Below are 13156 nucleotides of genomic sequence, written 5' to 3'. Positions count from 1 at the left end.
TGGGATTCTGTGAGAGTAGGGAGTAGCAAGATGGCGGCCAGTGACTTCAGTTTTTCGGCAAAATCAGCAATCCAGTGTATAATATAGCTCAGTAGGATATTAAGAATCATCTCACGACTGTTAGCAGCATGAACTCAGCTGAGAGGCCAGGAGGGACGTAGTGGAGAAGTTTAGTGCAGAGATTGTTTATAAGAACCTACCAGCAGATGACCGTCCAGCTAAACGGACAGGTAAGGAGAACATCAGTCAGAGAAGCCAAGCACCAGTTGGTTAGTCTGGAGGAGCTGCAGAGATCCGCTGCTCAGGTGGGAGATTATTCGCTGTAACCTCTACAAATCTGGTCTTTTAAAAAACTGGCAAGAAGACTGCTATTGGCTGGGTTAAAGCCAGAGGAAGGCCCATTTTCAGTTTACAGCAGTCACGTATAGAGCAGTGGTTCCCCACCTTGGTCCTCAGGTACCCCTGTCCAGCATATTTTAGATGTCTCTGTTCCACCTCGGCTGATTCAAATGATTACAACACATGAATATGACCAAGGGCTGCAGAAGCCTCTTAATCATCCATTCGTTAAAGTCAGACGTATGGCAACAAGGAGACGCCCAAAACATGCAGGGCGTTGGGAACCACTCATGTAGAAGATATGTAGGATGCTCTGGTTTGATGACATCAGCATTGAATAAATGCAAAAACAGACAACAAAACATGCAATCCCCCAAACAGTGAAGCCTGGTGGAAGGGGAGCTTTTTTTTTGTCTTATTCTGGCCCGAGCAGGGAATAAAAAAGCATGCCACACTTTTCAGATTTCTATTAATAAAGAAGATTTAAATCCACAGTAACCCCATGAAATACGCTTAAGTCGTTGGTTTTGGTGTGAAAAGGTTCAGGGAGAGAGTAAAGACTTTTTGATAAAGTGGCAATCGGCCAAAGGCATCTGCAGCTTTTATTGAACCGTATTTAATTATCGCGTTTTCTCCTCTGCGCTCTTCACAGATTGTTTCCAGCAGTAAAGATGCCTGCTTCGTTTCTGCCGTCGAGACTCTCCAGCAAATCAGGTAAGCCTCCGTGTGAGAATAAACAAAGCATAATTAAAAGTGGTCAGATATAATGAACGGCGACGTGCCTGAATACACTGCAAAAACAGAACTAAAAATAAGTAACATTTTCTTAAAATGTGTGTCGTTTTCCTTGATTTGAGCACGTAAATAAGATGATCTGCCAATAGAATAAGATTTTTGCACTTAAAATAGGAACAATTTATCTCCATCATCTTATTTCAAGTGCAGTATATCTAATTATCTTATTTTAGGGGTCAAAATACTCATTCCATTGGCAGATAATCTTATCTACCTGCTCAAATCTAGGACAAAAACACAAATTTCAACAACATTTTACTTATTTTTAAATCAATTTTTGCAGTGTAGATGGACCGCTTGTCCAGAGATGTGGAGTTTATGGCGACACGTTTAGATCTACATGATGTTTAATACCATAGATTCAATTCAATTCAATTTTATTTATATAGCGCCAAATCATGAAACATGTCATCTCAAGGCACTTTACAAAGTCAAGTTCAATCATAGATGAGCTATGATGCGGACACGACATTGTTCAAATTAGTAACAAGCTGATCCTTTGCACGCAGCACCACGTTTACGCCGTCAGATAAACTGATGGTGATCCAGAGGACGTTTGAGGAGCTCACGCTGGAGGTGAAGCCCCTGCTGGCCGGGGACTTCCTGTGGTGCATGGACGACCTGTTCCCCCTCTTCCTCTACGTGGTGCTCCGAGCGAGGTGCACACACACGGCTCAGGATTCATAAGCACCACGGGTGTAGCTGGCTTTTATGTGCTTAGTAGTCTAGTTACCGTCGGATCTCAAACGCACACGGGTTATTTTTGACAGCTTGTTCCTCGTTTTTTTGCTGCTCGCTCCTCTCTCCAGGGTGAGGAACCTGGGAGCTGAAGTCTGCCTGATTGAAGATCTGATGGATCCCAACCTTCAGCATGGAGAGATGGGCTTGATGTTCACAACACTGAAGGTGAGCTCTTCCAGCACACATGCGCACTGAAAACACTTCGGCGATGAACCGTCGATAGATTTATCTGTCCGGTCCTCCCCTTTCTTACCCACTCTTGAGATAACAGCTGCATTTACAAGGAGGTTGTTGCTGTCCTGTGTGCCTTTCATAACAAACTATAAACCCTAAAATGCGGTACCGCGCGCGAGCTATTTTTAGAAACACAACGTCACGATGACGTCACATCACGTGGTACGCAGTGGGGCAAACTCCGGAAAGCCGCCGCTGTTTTGCTGTAAAAGAGACGTACGTTACCCTTGGTTTTACTCGGTAAACGACAACTTTTTCCAAATCTAAGACCATGGTTTTTAAACATTGTTGCTATGGAACGTGCAACAGCGACTCGAGGTACGCTGATCGGCCGCATATAAAGGATGTTTTCTTCAAGACTGCCAAGGAGAAATGTGTGCGCTGGGCACACCGGGGCGGTCGGCCTACACAACAGTTCAACCCGGAAAAAGTTACCAAATTCACGTACATATGTAGCAAGCATTTTGTCGGAGGAAAGGGCACAACCGAAGAACATCCTGACCCAATTCCAGCGACATCAAGTCAAGGTAAGAGTATTTTGGTGGCCGACATGTTAATAAAGAAGCGCCTGCTACCATGATAGCATATAGGCTATCATGGTAGCAGGCGCTAACATGATAGCCTGCTACCAGGATAGCTTACTCAAAAACATTTCAAATGAGACAAACATTAAACATATACCCATTCCTGGACGGTGATTGCAAACAACAACAAAAAAAAAAACGGCCGACGCTGCCATGATCGCCGCGCAGGAAAAAAAACACAAAGCTTACCGTTCATCAACTCGGCCAGTTTTCCAGTCTTTTTAAGTCGGTCATATCGCTGTTTCTGTTGCGCTTGTAATAGCTGGGTTATCCGTACGTTCTCTCCTGTATGCCCTACCTAAGCGGCAAAAGGGGCGTTGCTCTTGAGACGGTGACGTCACGTGCGCGGTATGCCATTAACAGCAATTTCAGTCCTGAGCTGTGTGTCGAGGTTTCTCATGAATTGTAGATTCTGCTGCATCCACTGGGCTAAGAGAGGAAGTCCTGTTATATTCTCCCATCAGGGTAACAAAACCTGAACGCCTGGGGAGCAACAGAAAAGCCATTCAGATTTTCTGGCTCTGAAATCTAAATATAATATATTTTGTACAGTTTATTTTTTTTCTGAGACGCCCAGATTAAAACTCTTGATGAGAAACAAGCCCACAGCATCACAAATTTCACCCCTGGGGTCTGGAAGGGAGGAAGCTCTAGTATTTAGTCTACACTTAGAGGCCATTTCCAGCCACTTAAGCTTTCAGTCCACTATTAAATAAGCAACTTAAGATACAATAGAAGGAAGATCTTCAGAAGGTCAAAGGAAATGTTGTTTATTGCAAACAATATGTACAAATACTAGTTGAAAGGTAAAATTTGCGAGTAAATGCATAATGTTTACCTTCATATGGCCCAGGGATCTGCAACCTGTGGCTCTTAATAACTTTGGCTACAAATTATATTTTTATTCTGGTGTTTAAATGTAATAATGATGATGATAAATGCCGGTTTTAGCATTTTTTTTTCTTGAAATAATTGCTTTTAATTTTCCACAACAGAATGATGCTGAATATACCAGGAATATTAAATTTTAAATCAATATTTTTTTCATTATGATTTCTTTTTTTTTTGTGTGTGTACATCATTATCCTCAAATATCAACATCCCATCCATCTTCTTTTTTTTTTTTTTTTTTAAACCTCATAATAGACATAAAAGGGCATTTCTTTAACGATGACAACATATTTCCGACAGTAGATCTTTATCAAAAATTACATCTTGTCTATTTTCATAAGGCCAGGCGACATTTGCGGCTCTGAACGAGTTTAATTCAAGTGGACTGTGGGCAAAAGTCGTTTACAAGATTCACCCGCGAAAACGGCTCTTTAAAGTTTTGCTTGCGGTCAAATTTCCACCAATAAGAGCGCTGAATTTGAACGCGTCAGAGAACAACCGACCAATGAGAAGCAAGTGTCACACTAAAATATCGTGAGATGACAATACTCCGAGATTTTGCAGGAAAACACAGAGGAATTTTGATAAATTTGAGGGAAATGATCGAGGAAAATAGGAAAGAAACACTGTAGATTTAAAAATCAGTACGCCGGCGCTGCACCCTTATTCATCCTCTGGGGAGGAACTGTGTGATATAAATGTTTGGCTGCAGCTGTTTTCACGTTTTTATGTGATTATTGTCCTGTTTGTAGATGTGAACGGGTTTAGGTGAGTGATTTTCCTGTAGTTATCCACAGAGTTTTGTAGATCAACACACGATTCCATGTTCTCTTGTCTTTCCCATTTTGAGCAGTGGCTAAGACAAATGGGCCCTCTGTGTCACCCTATTACCCCGTTTACACTACCCCTTTTTAACCGAGCCGAGACCAGTCTGAGCTCAGTAACCGAGATAACTATCGAGTGTAAATGGAACGCAAACTGAACTGAACTGAGCCAGACCCGCGCTAAATGCAGACCAGTTAAATTTTTTTCTGGCCCGGTTTTTAGAAAAACAAAAGCCCCATTTATACTACCCTTGTTAAACCGAGCCGAGACCAGTCTGAGCTCGGATCAGTTAACCAAGCCAAGACGACCGATTACAAACCACACTATCCCGGTTCCTTGGTTGCTCCTCGCCTCCTAGTGGCGATCTGCGGTACTGCTGCTCTCTGGGATTTAAGGCGGCACCGAGCAAATCAAAATGTCGGCGCCCGTAACATTCAGGATGTTATGGTTAGACAGAGTCGGCTTTTGGTACGTGGATAAGACAAACGAACGTCTAATAAGGATTTACAGACGCAGGAAACATCGACAGACACTGAGGTTCATCACACTGCTAAGCAGAATCATCACTGGAAACCGTGTGGCATGGTAGGGAAGCTAGTATTATTATTATTATTATTAAGCCGACTGCGTCAAGTAAATTCACCAAAGTTTGCCGTCTTCGCCTGACTCTCCACAAACAACGAAAAATAACCAAACATAACTGCCTGAATGTTATGGGCACCGACATATTTATTTGCTTGATTTCCTCCTTCAATCTCAGAGAGCAGTAGTACCGCAGATTGTCACTAGGAGGCGAGGAGGAGCCGAGGAACCAGGATAGCGTGAGGTGTGAACCACTGAGCTATATAATTCACTGGAGTGCTAATCACCGTCTGTTTGAACGAGTCGCTTTCAAGCCACCGGCCGCCATATTGGTACTCCCTATTTTCCTCCAGTAACTAGGGAATATGTGCGCTACAGCATCGAATAACGAGGATTTTCTCATGTTCAGGGGGGGCTTAAAACTTTTAAAATGTCAAATGCCATATAGTTTTATGTTATGTTCTAAAAATATCAAGTACTGAGAAAGTCATGTGCTGAAATATTTTGCATTTTATTCATTTAAATATATATGTTTAACATTTATAAATATATAAATAACAATATACAAGAACATATATTTACATGTGTATACATATATATACATATATACATATACACATACTTATATATACATATACATATATTTAATATGAATAACATGTAAAATATTTCAGCACCTAATTTCCTAGTAATTGATAGTCTTAGTACATCCACTGACTGTAGAATTACCTGTGAAAATTTTCACACAGCCAGAAAACTGCTTGTTGTTGGAACCAAATCCTATGGGGTTCTGTGAGAGTAGGGAGTAGCAAGATGGCGGCCAGTGACTTCAGTTTATCGGCAAAATCAGCACTCCAGTGTATTATATAGCTCAGTTGTGTAAACGGTCGTCAGAAACGAGCTTGGCATGGTTCGGTTTAACAAGGGTAGTGTAAATGGGGCTTATGTTTGTACCGCTAGGAAACAGGAGTGGATGTTTTTCTAATGAACAGTTCGCCACCGTTTGTGTTTCTCTAAATATATCAGTGTGGGATTCTGCTGCAGCAAGAAAGGATTTATTATTTTAACACTTTTTTTTTTTTTTTTACTCTCCTTTATCAGCGCTGTCATTAATTGTGGCAAATTAATATCGAAAGGAGTCGCCTTTCAAAACGTGTTTTGCTGTTAATCTGGTGGAAAACAGGTTTGAGTTATTGTGTTCGTCTCCTGCAGGCCTGCTTCATCCAGATCCAACAGGAGTCGACCACGTAGGCGGCGGTCCCAGTACGTTGGGAATAAAACTGGTTTCCTGCTGCTGGAAGCTGCTCCAACGCAGAGCAGAGAGAGGGCAGCGTTGTTACTCTACCTCTACGCCGGACGCCGCTGCCAGGCCACGCCCTCTCGCCGTGTTTGGCGCCGCAGATTGAAGCAGCACAGCGCCCCCTGCTGTTGGAAATGGTCGTACTGGTAACGCCTGTTCACGCGCATCGACGTCCGCGGCACTTTGGGTCAAAAAATGCTTGATTGTAATTGAAAGGTCAAAGCTCCTGTGTCATAATGATGGATCTTAACTTCCCCCCTGAAGAGAAATTAACCTGAGATGTTGTGATTTCTGTATTGTGTCGTTTAATCAATTTTTATATTTATATCCAAACGTGTGAGGGGGAAAAAAAAGGGAAACGACTGCATCACTTTAAAAAAAATTAGATATATTTATGCAATCACTAATGAAATAAATATAAATCAAAATAAATATTTTTATAGCACTGACATTTTCCTGAAAGCAACCTGCAGCATTTGAAATAGTAGATATAATGTCAAAGGCTACTTTATGGGTACAAACCAACCCCACATAGATTATTATTATTAGAGCAGTTACATGTACTGGAAAGGGAGTAAACTAATTTTTTTACCCCTAATTTCCTTTTTTATGACAGAAAATGTATTTAAAAATAACATTGATGCAGAAATGCAGCAGATTTTTTTTATTAAATGTAAGCATTTAAAATAACAAGCAACAAAGCAGTTCATAGATCTCATCGTCTTCTACTCAGAATACGTCAGCACTCAAATATGAACTAATATATATATGTATATATGTTACTGTTTGTGCCAGATCATGGAGATAACATGTGTTGTGAAATAAGTTTTGTATTAAAAAGGGATATCGTGTAACTGCAACCCCCCAGGAGACTGCTGCACTTAAAGGAAAATGTCAATTTATGCCCAGATTGTTTGTAAATGTTGATATTTTCACGCACACTGAACAGTCGGGGTCAGATGTTTGCTCCCGCTCATCATGGATGAAGACATCACGTATAATTAAAGGCTTCTAAAGACTCATTTTAAAAGCAATATTAGTGACCAAGTTTGAATTTAATGAACCGTTTCTCTAATCCATACAGGTTTAGTATTCAACGACCGGGCTCGAATAAATAGGTATGCCTCCACCAAGATGCTAATCAAGAATCAACTGATCAGCACATTTAAAGCAGCAAACAAAAGTAACTTTTATTTGTCACACGGGGCAAATATTGAGCTGTTGGCCACAGTTAGACAATTAGACTACAAATAGGTAAGGAAGGATGATGACCTCCAGATTCCTCATTAACTAAAGTCAGGCGCTCAGGCTGGAAAAATGGTTTCAAACACACAACAAAACTGGTTTTGGCAACGTCTAGAAACGCCAACATCAACCATTTTAAAAATTTAGGAACCAGGAAGTCAGCTTCCAGAAAAACTAATAATTTTTAATCAACTTTAATCAAATCAATACCAATTCTGATAAGAAAAACTCTCAAATATCCAGCAGGGATCATGACAGGACTCTTTTCAGCATTTGTGAGGTCTGGGTGAATGTGGAAGAAAAGAAAACTGAGTTAAAATGTCTGACTCTATATGTATATCCTTTTTTTCCCTAAATGATTAAAAAACTTCTGAATTACTAAAGAATTAACATTTTTCTTCCCTTCATTTATTCTTAATATGCATTCTTTATCGCCTGTTGTTAGATTTTCATTTTTCATTTAGTCAAACTGAGTGAGATAAAACCACAAATAAACTCATTAAAAAAAATAGAAATCACCCTTTTGCTGCTTTTTCAGCTTGCAGACCTTCCTAGATCCCAGAATTTGACTGGACCTGTCGGTCTAGTCTGTGTCAAAACGCTCAAACTCTAAACTTTTCACTTTTTATAGTAATGCAGATTTCTTGTATATTATAGATGATAAAGTTAAGCTGATTTATAACCCAGAGCCCCTAACTGTCATGCTGTTTCGTGATTTCAACCAAAACAACTAGATAAACTGTTTTTGCTCTCAGATGTCTGGAAAATCCTTTAATTTGAGTCAAGAAACATCTGAAAATCTCGTTAAGGGAGACAAACCTGTCTGGTGAAGGTGCAATCTGCTTATGGTCCTTCTACCAAGTATCAGTCAGGGGTGTATGTAAATATTTGAGCCTGTGTGGATCAGAGTAAATCTACATTAAATACAAACCTGTGCAGCCATTTTTCCACCTTTCACAATTTTTTTTTTTTTTATTGTTTAATTATTGCAGCCTGGCAGGAAAAGAAACGGCTCAATAAATCCTTAAGTTAAAACAAATGATCTTCATGTCCACGATGGTTGGGGGGTGTATGTAAACATCTGGCCTGGATAATCCGATCGTCTCTGGTTTTCTGCTGCATCAAAGGAGCTTGATGTGGTCGGTCACCATATTCTCACTGTTATTAAAGTTAAATCTTTTTTACGTTTTATACTAACACGATCAGAGCAAAGCCTCTATATCGTATAAATGATCAAATATTGGTTTCACACATCGATTAAATCATTATTTGATTCTGATTTTTTTCCCGGAGGACTGCTGTGGTGCTGCTGGCTCGGCCGCCGGGACTGAGACCGGCTTAAAAGTGATGAAATCTGAGATTAGCCCATTTTAAATCGTTTCTGCGCCGTCGTTAAGCATTTCGCCGTCGGTCGCTCTGATTGGCTGACGAGCTCGTCAGCCCGAAGCACCTTATACGCCGATACGTCGCCTGGAGGCTTCATACTTGAATGGTCCTGAGAGTGATTATGTTTTTTTCTAACCAAGGTTGTATTTTTTTAAACTTCATAACTTTATAGAAAGTTGATCAGCTGCACTGAATGTTTAGTTTGATGGTTGAATATTTGGATTTAAAGTGGAGATTTATTCATGGGAGCAAAAAAAAAAAAAAGGGAGGTAATAAATTTGTTTTGCTTCCTGGGATGTGCCCTGGTTGATTTTCTTTTTGTCTGTAATGTCGCTGGTTTCTGTGTGAACATAATCGTCCTGGCAAAAGTACTCACACCTCTTTAAATCTTCCACAATGTGTCCAAACGTTGTGTAATGAATGAAAAACGACTGTCAGGTTGGACGAGGACCATCTGTGAACATTATTTTTCAAATCTTGCCACAGAATCCCTAATGAATTAGACCTGGACTTTGACTAGGCCACTCTACCACAGGTTTATTGTTTTGATCTAAACCAGCAGTCTCAAACTCAGAGTCCTCCACCTGGCATGAATCAGATCGTTTTTACAGTAATTCCTTTCAAAAAGTGAAACTTGTGTATTATATTCATTCGTTACGCACAGACTGATATACTTCAAGTGTTTATTTCTTTTAATTTTGATGGTTATAACAGACAACTAATGAAAACACCCAATTCAGTATCTGAGAAAATTTGAATATTATGAAAAGGTCCATTAATGAAGACGCCTGGTGCCTCACACTAATCAGCTGATTACCTCCAAACGCCTGCAAAGGCCTTTAAATGGTCTGTCTAGTTCTGTAGGCGACGCAAACATGGCGAAGACTGCTGACTAGACAGTTGTCCAAAAAACGATTTTGACACCTTGGACAAGGAGGGCAAGACACAAATGTTCATTGCTAAAGAGGCAGACTGGTGTTGTTCTATCATTCTCTCCCTTTTATCTCCTCTTCCTTTCACCTTTTCTCCTTTTTCCCCTTTCTTTGTCTCTTCTACTTTCTTATTGTAGTGTCCATATAACATGAAATATTCCCTGCATAAATTCTAATAAAGCTATTTACATGCATAAATTAAGCGGAGCACTACACTGCAAAATGGGAACTAAAAATAAGTAAAAAATGTCTTGAAATTAGTGTATTTTTCCTTGATTTGAGCAGGTAGATAAGACTATTTGCCAATAGAATGAGATTTTTGCACTTAAAACAGGAACAATTCATCTCTAAAATAACATAATTAGACACCCTGCACTTGAAATAAGACGATAGAGATGAATTGTTCCTATTTTAAGTGCAAAAATCTTATTCCATTGGCAAATAGTCTTATTTACCTGCTCTAATCAAGGAAAAATACAATGATTTCAAGAAAATTTCACTTACTTTTAGTTCTGCTTTTGCAGTGTATGGCAAAAAGCAGTAAGGCTCCATTTGTGAAAGTAAAATCTGTTGGCCTGTTTTTGGCATTAAGACAACAATTCTTAGTGCCACATTGCTGTCAGACAGGACACTATTAAAAAAAAAAAAACAGCTGGCTTTTCACAGAGCTTTGTGTCCAAGCACGTTAATAGAGAGGTGAAAGAAAAGATGTGGTTGAGAAAAGTGTACAAGCAAGAGGGATGACCGCACCCTGGAGAAGATTTTGATATAATACCCTTTTAAAAATGCGGGGGAGATTCACAAAGAGTGGACTGCAGCTGGAGGCAGAGCTTCAAGAACCACCAGACACAGACCATATGTCAGGAAGTTTTAGACATACATAAAATCTCTGTTCTTAATTGGCCAGCAACCAGAGAACCCAGAGAAAATCTGTGGGTCATTGTAAAGAGGAAGCTGTGATACGCCAGAGCCAACAATGCAGAACAGCTGAAGGCCACAATCAGAGCAACCTGGGCTCTCATAACACCTGAGCAGCACCACACTGCAACAACTGAACTAAAAAATAAGTTAAATGTTCTTAAAATGAGTGTATTTGTCCTTGATTTGAGCAGGTAAATAAGATGATTTGCCAATGGAATAAGATTTTTGCACTTAAAATAGGAACAACTCATCTCCATCATCTCATTTCAAGTGCAGTATGTCTAATTATCTTATTTTAGGGGTTAAAATACTCATTCCATTGGCAGATAATCTTATTTACCTGCTCAAATCAAGGACAAATACACTAAGTTTAAGAACATTTTACTTATTTTTAGATCCAAAGGAGCCCCAGCTAAGTATTCAGTGCTGAACATGTTTTTACTTTTCATGTTTGTGATGTTCAGCTGGCCAACATTTCTGGAAATCCTTTCTTTGTATTGTTCTTAAGTAATATTCTTATTTTTCTGAGATACTGAATTTGGGGTTTTCATTAGTTGTCATTTGTAATCATCAAAATTAAAAGAAATAAGCACTTCATCTATAGTAGTCTGTGAGTAATGAATGAATACAATATACAAGTTCCACCTTTTCAATGGTATTAATGAAACGAAATCTACTTTTTTGTGTCATATTCTGATTATGTGACCAGCGCCTGTATGTCTTCGTCTGTCACATGAAATATCAGTAACAATACATTAAAGTATGTTTCTGTAATGACAGCATTACAACGGATCAAGAAGAATAAATACTTTGATAAGAAACTGTCATAAATCGGATCCTTTACCTTTTCTGTAATCAGCCGAAAAGATGGAATTTGTTTCCATTTCTTTAGCTGATTCTATGAAAAGGGTAAAATAAAACATTCCTGCACTAACAATATGTTGATGTAGACATGGCATGACGCTCCTAGGTCCTTCAGGAACTGGACTTCTCTTGATGTTGGGCCTCTTATCCTCTCCGGTTCTGAACACGGCTGGAAGTACCAGGTTTATAAACTGTTCAGATCAATGATGCTACTGGTCCATTAAAGGTCACTAATGGGCCAGATGGGTCAGATGTGGGTTGTTTGGGTCGCAAGTGTTGCTGTGAAAACTTCCTGGAGAGATGAATCCAGGCTGCAGAGGAATCTGAGTCCTCCTCCTTTCTAAAAAACACGTGTCTTTTGTCCAAACGAACAAAATTATTGAGTGAAAACTTTGTTGTGCAGCAGATAATCAACTGAAGGATGGTTCATCTCTCAAATACTCTCCTTGGTTTTTTTTTTCTCCCTCCTAAAGTTGTGACTGTGCTCTGATTGATCACTGATCAAAATGATGTCCGGGTGTGAGGACAAGGCAGAATATTAGTGAAAATCAGCGAAATGTACAACTAGTCATGCCACTTTAAAAATATTGTGTGCTTGGAGGAAAATTAATATAAAGATAAAAAGGTATTTTTAACTGAAAGGCGGATACCTCCATTAAGGGCCAGCAATTGACATTGAAGCTTTTAAAAAAAAAACACACCTGTAGTATAAGTATAAGCTCACATTTACAAATGGTAAATTACATTTATGACGGCTGGTTGCATATTTTTATACATTGCTCCACCATCTATGATTTCAATTATTCTATAAAGTGCAACCAAAGCAAAGGGCCGAAGCGTTCAGATTTACTTAATCCTATTTATTTTATTTATTGGTCAATATCTCTTCAATCTAAACCATTTAGCTACTCAGGCTGCAGGTTTTCTCCAACTTTTCGAGTAATGACGGCAAATGGACACCAGAGGGCGCCAGTGGCGCATCGCTGCGCTGCCATATAACATTTGTTTCTGCAGAAAGTGACCAGAGCAAGGTGAGGGTGAACTCACCTGCAGTGCAAACAGCGGAAGTCTGTGAGGAGGCCGGTGCTGACCGTGTCTACAAGCTGCACAGATGAATCCACATGAAGGGAGAGCTGCGAGTCTGCAGGGGTGTGTTATACTCCAGCTGGCTTTATGTTTGGTTTCTGCCCCCCAAATAAAACTGTAAAAATAAAGCTCTGCAGGTTTCCCACCATCATCACCCATTGTTTAATGAGCAGCAAATAATAGTTTGGCCTCAAGTCAGTAAAAAGGATTAAATGATGGATTAAGATCCTGACAATATTCCAGGATATGAACATAATTTCATAAGGAAAGTCAGATTATCAAAATGAGTTTTTTTTTTTTTTTACCAGATAATTTAGAAAAGACGCTGACTGATGGTTTGGTTGTTATTTAGGTCTCAAAGAGCTGCTTCTGCGAAGAAAAATCTATCTGATGCAGCGCCTTATGGTAAGGATTAATCTCTCGGGGTAAAA

General features: G+C 39.6%; 1 protein-coding gene across 4 annotated transcripts in view; it reads left to right on the top strand.

The window, feature by feature from the left end:
* LOC105921930 (alsin-like) overlaps nucleotides 1-7169 on the top strand; it is a 52290-nt gene extending 45121 nt beyond the window's left edge. For 3 of the 4 annotated variants that reach the window (XM_036139533.1, XM_036139531.1, XM_036139532.1), the window contains 4 exons: nucleotides 992-1053; nucleotides 1644-1793; nucleotides 1944-2040; nucleotides 6204-7169. In XM_036139533.1, coding sequence (XP_035995426.1) covers nucleotides 992-1053; nucleotides 1644-1793; nucleotides 1944-2040; nucleotides 6204-6242 — 348 coding nt within the window. In that variant the 3' untranslated portion in view covers nucleotides 6243-7169. Of the gene's footprint in view, nucleotides 1-987; nucleotides 1054-1643; nucleotides 1794-1943; nucleotides 2041-6203 lie in introns of those variants that run through there. The other variant, XM_036139534.1, reaches the window with a different exon arrangement.
* The last annotated feature ends 5987 nt before the right edge of the window (nucleotides 7170-13156 follow it).

Source organism: Fundulus heteroclitus, chromosome 7, assembly GCF_011125445.2.
Source record: "Fundulus heteroclitus isolate FHET01 chromosome 7, MU-UCD_Fhet_4.1, whole genome shotgun sequence".
In the NCBI taxonomy this organism is placed as follows: Eukaryota; Metazoa; Chordata; class Actinopteri; order Cyprinodontiformes; family Fundulidae; genus Fundulus; species Fundulus heteroclitus.
Note: the sequence above shows the minus strand (reverse complement) of the source record. Positions and strands in the feature narration are given on the sequence as shown.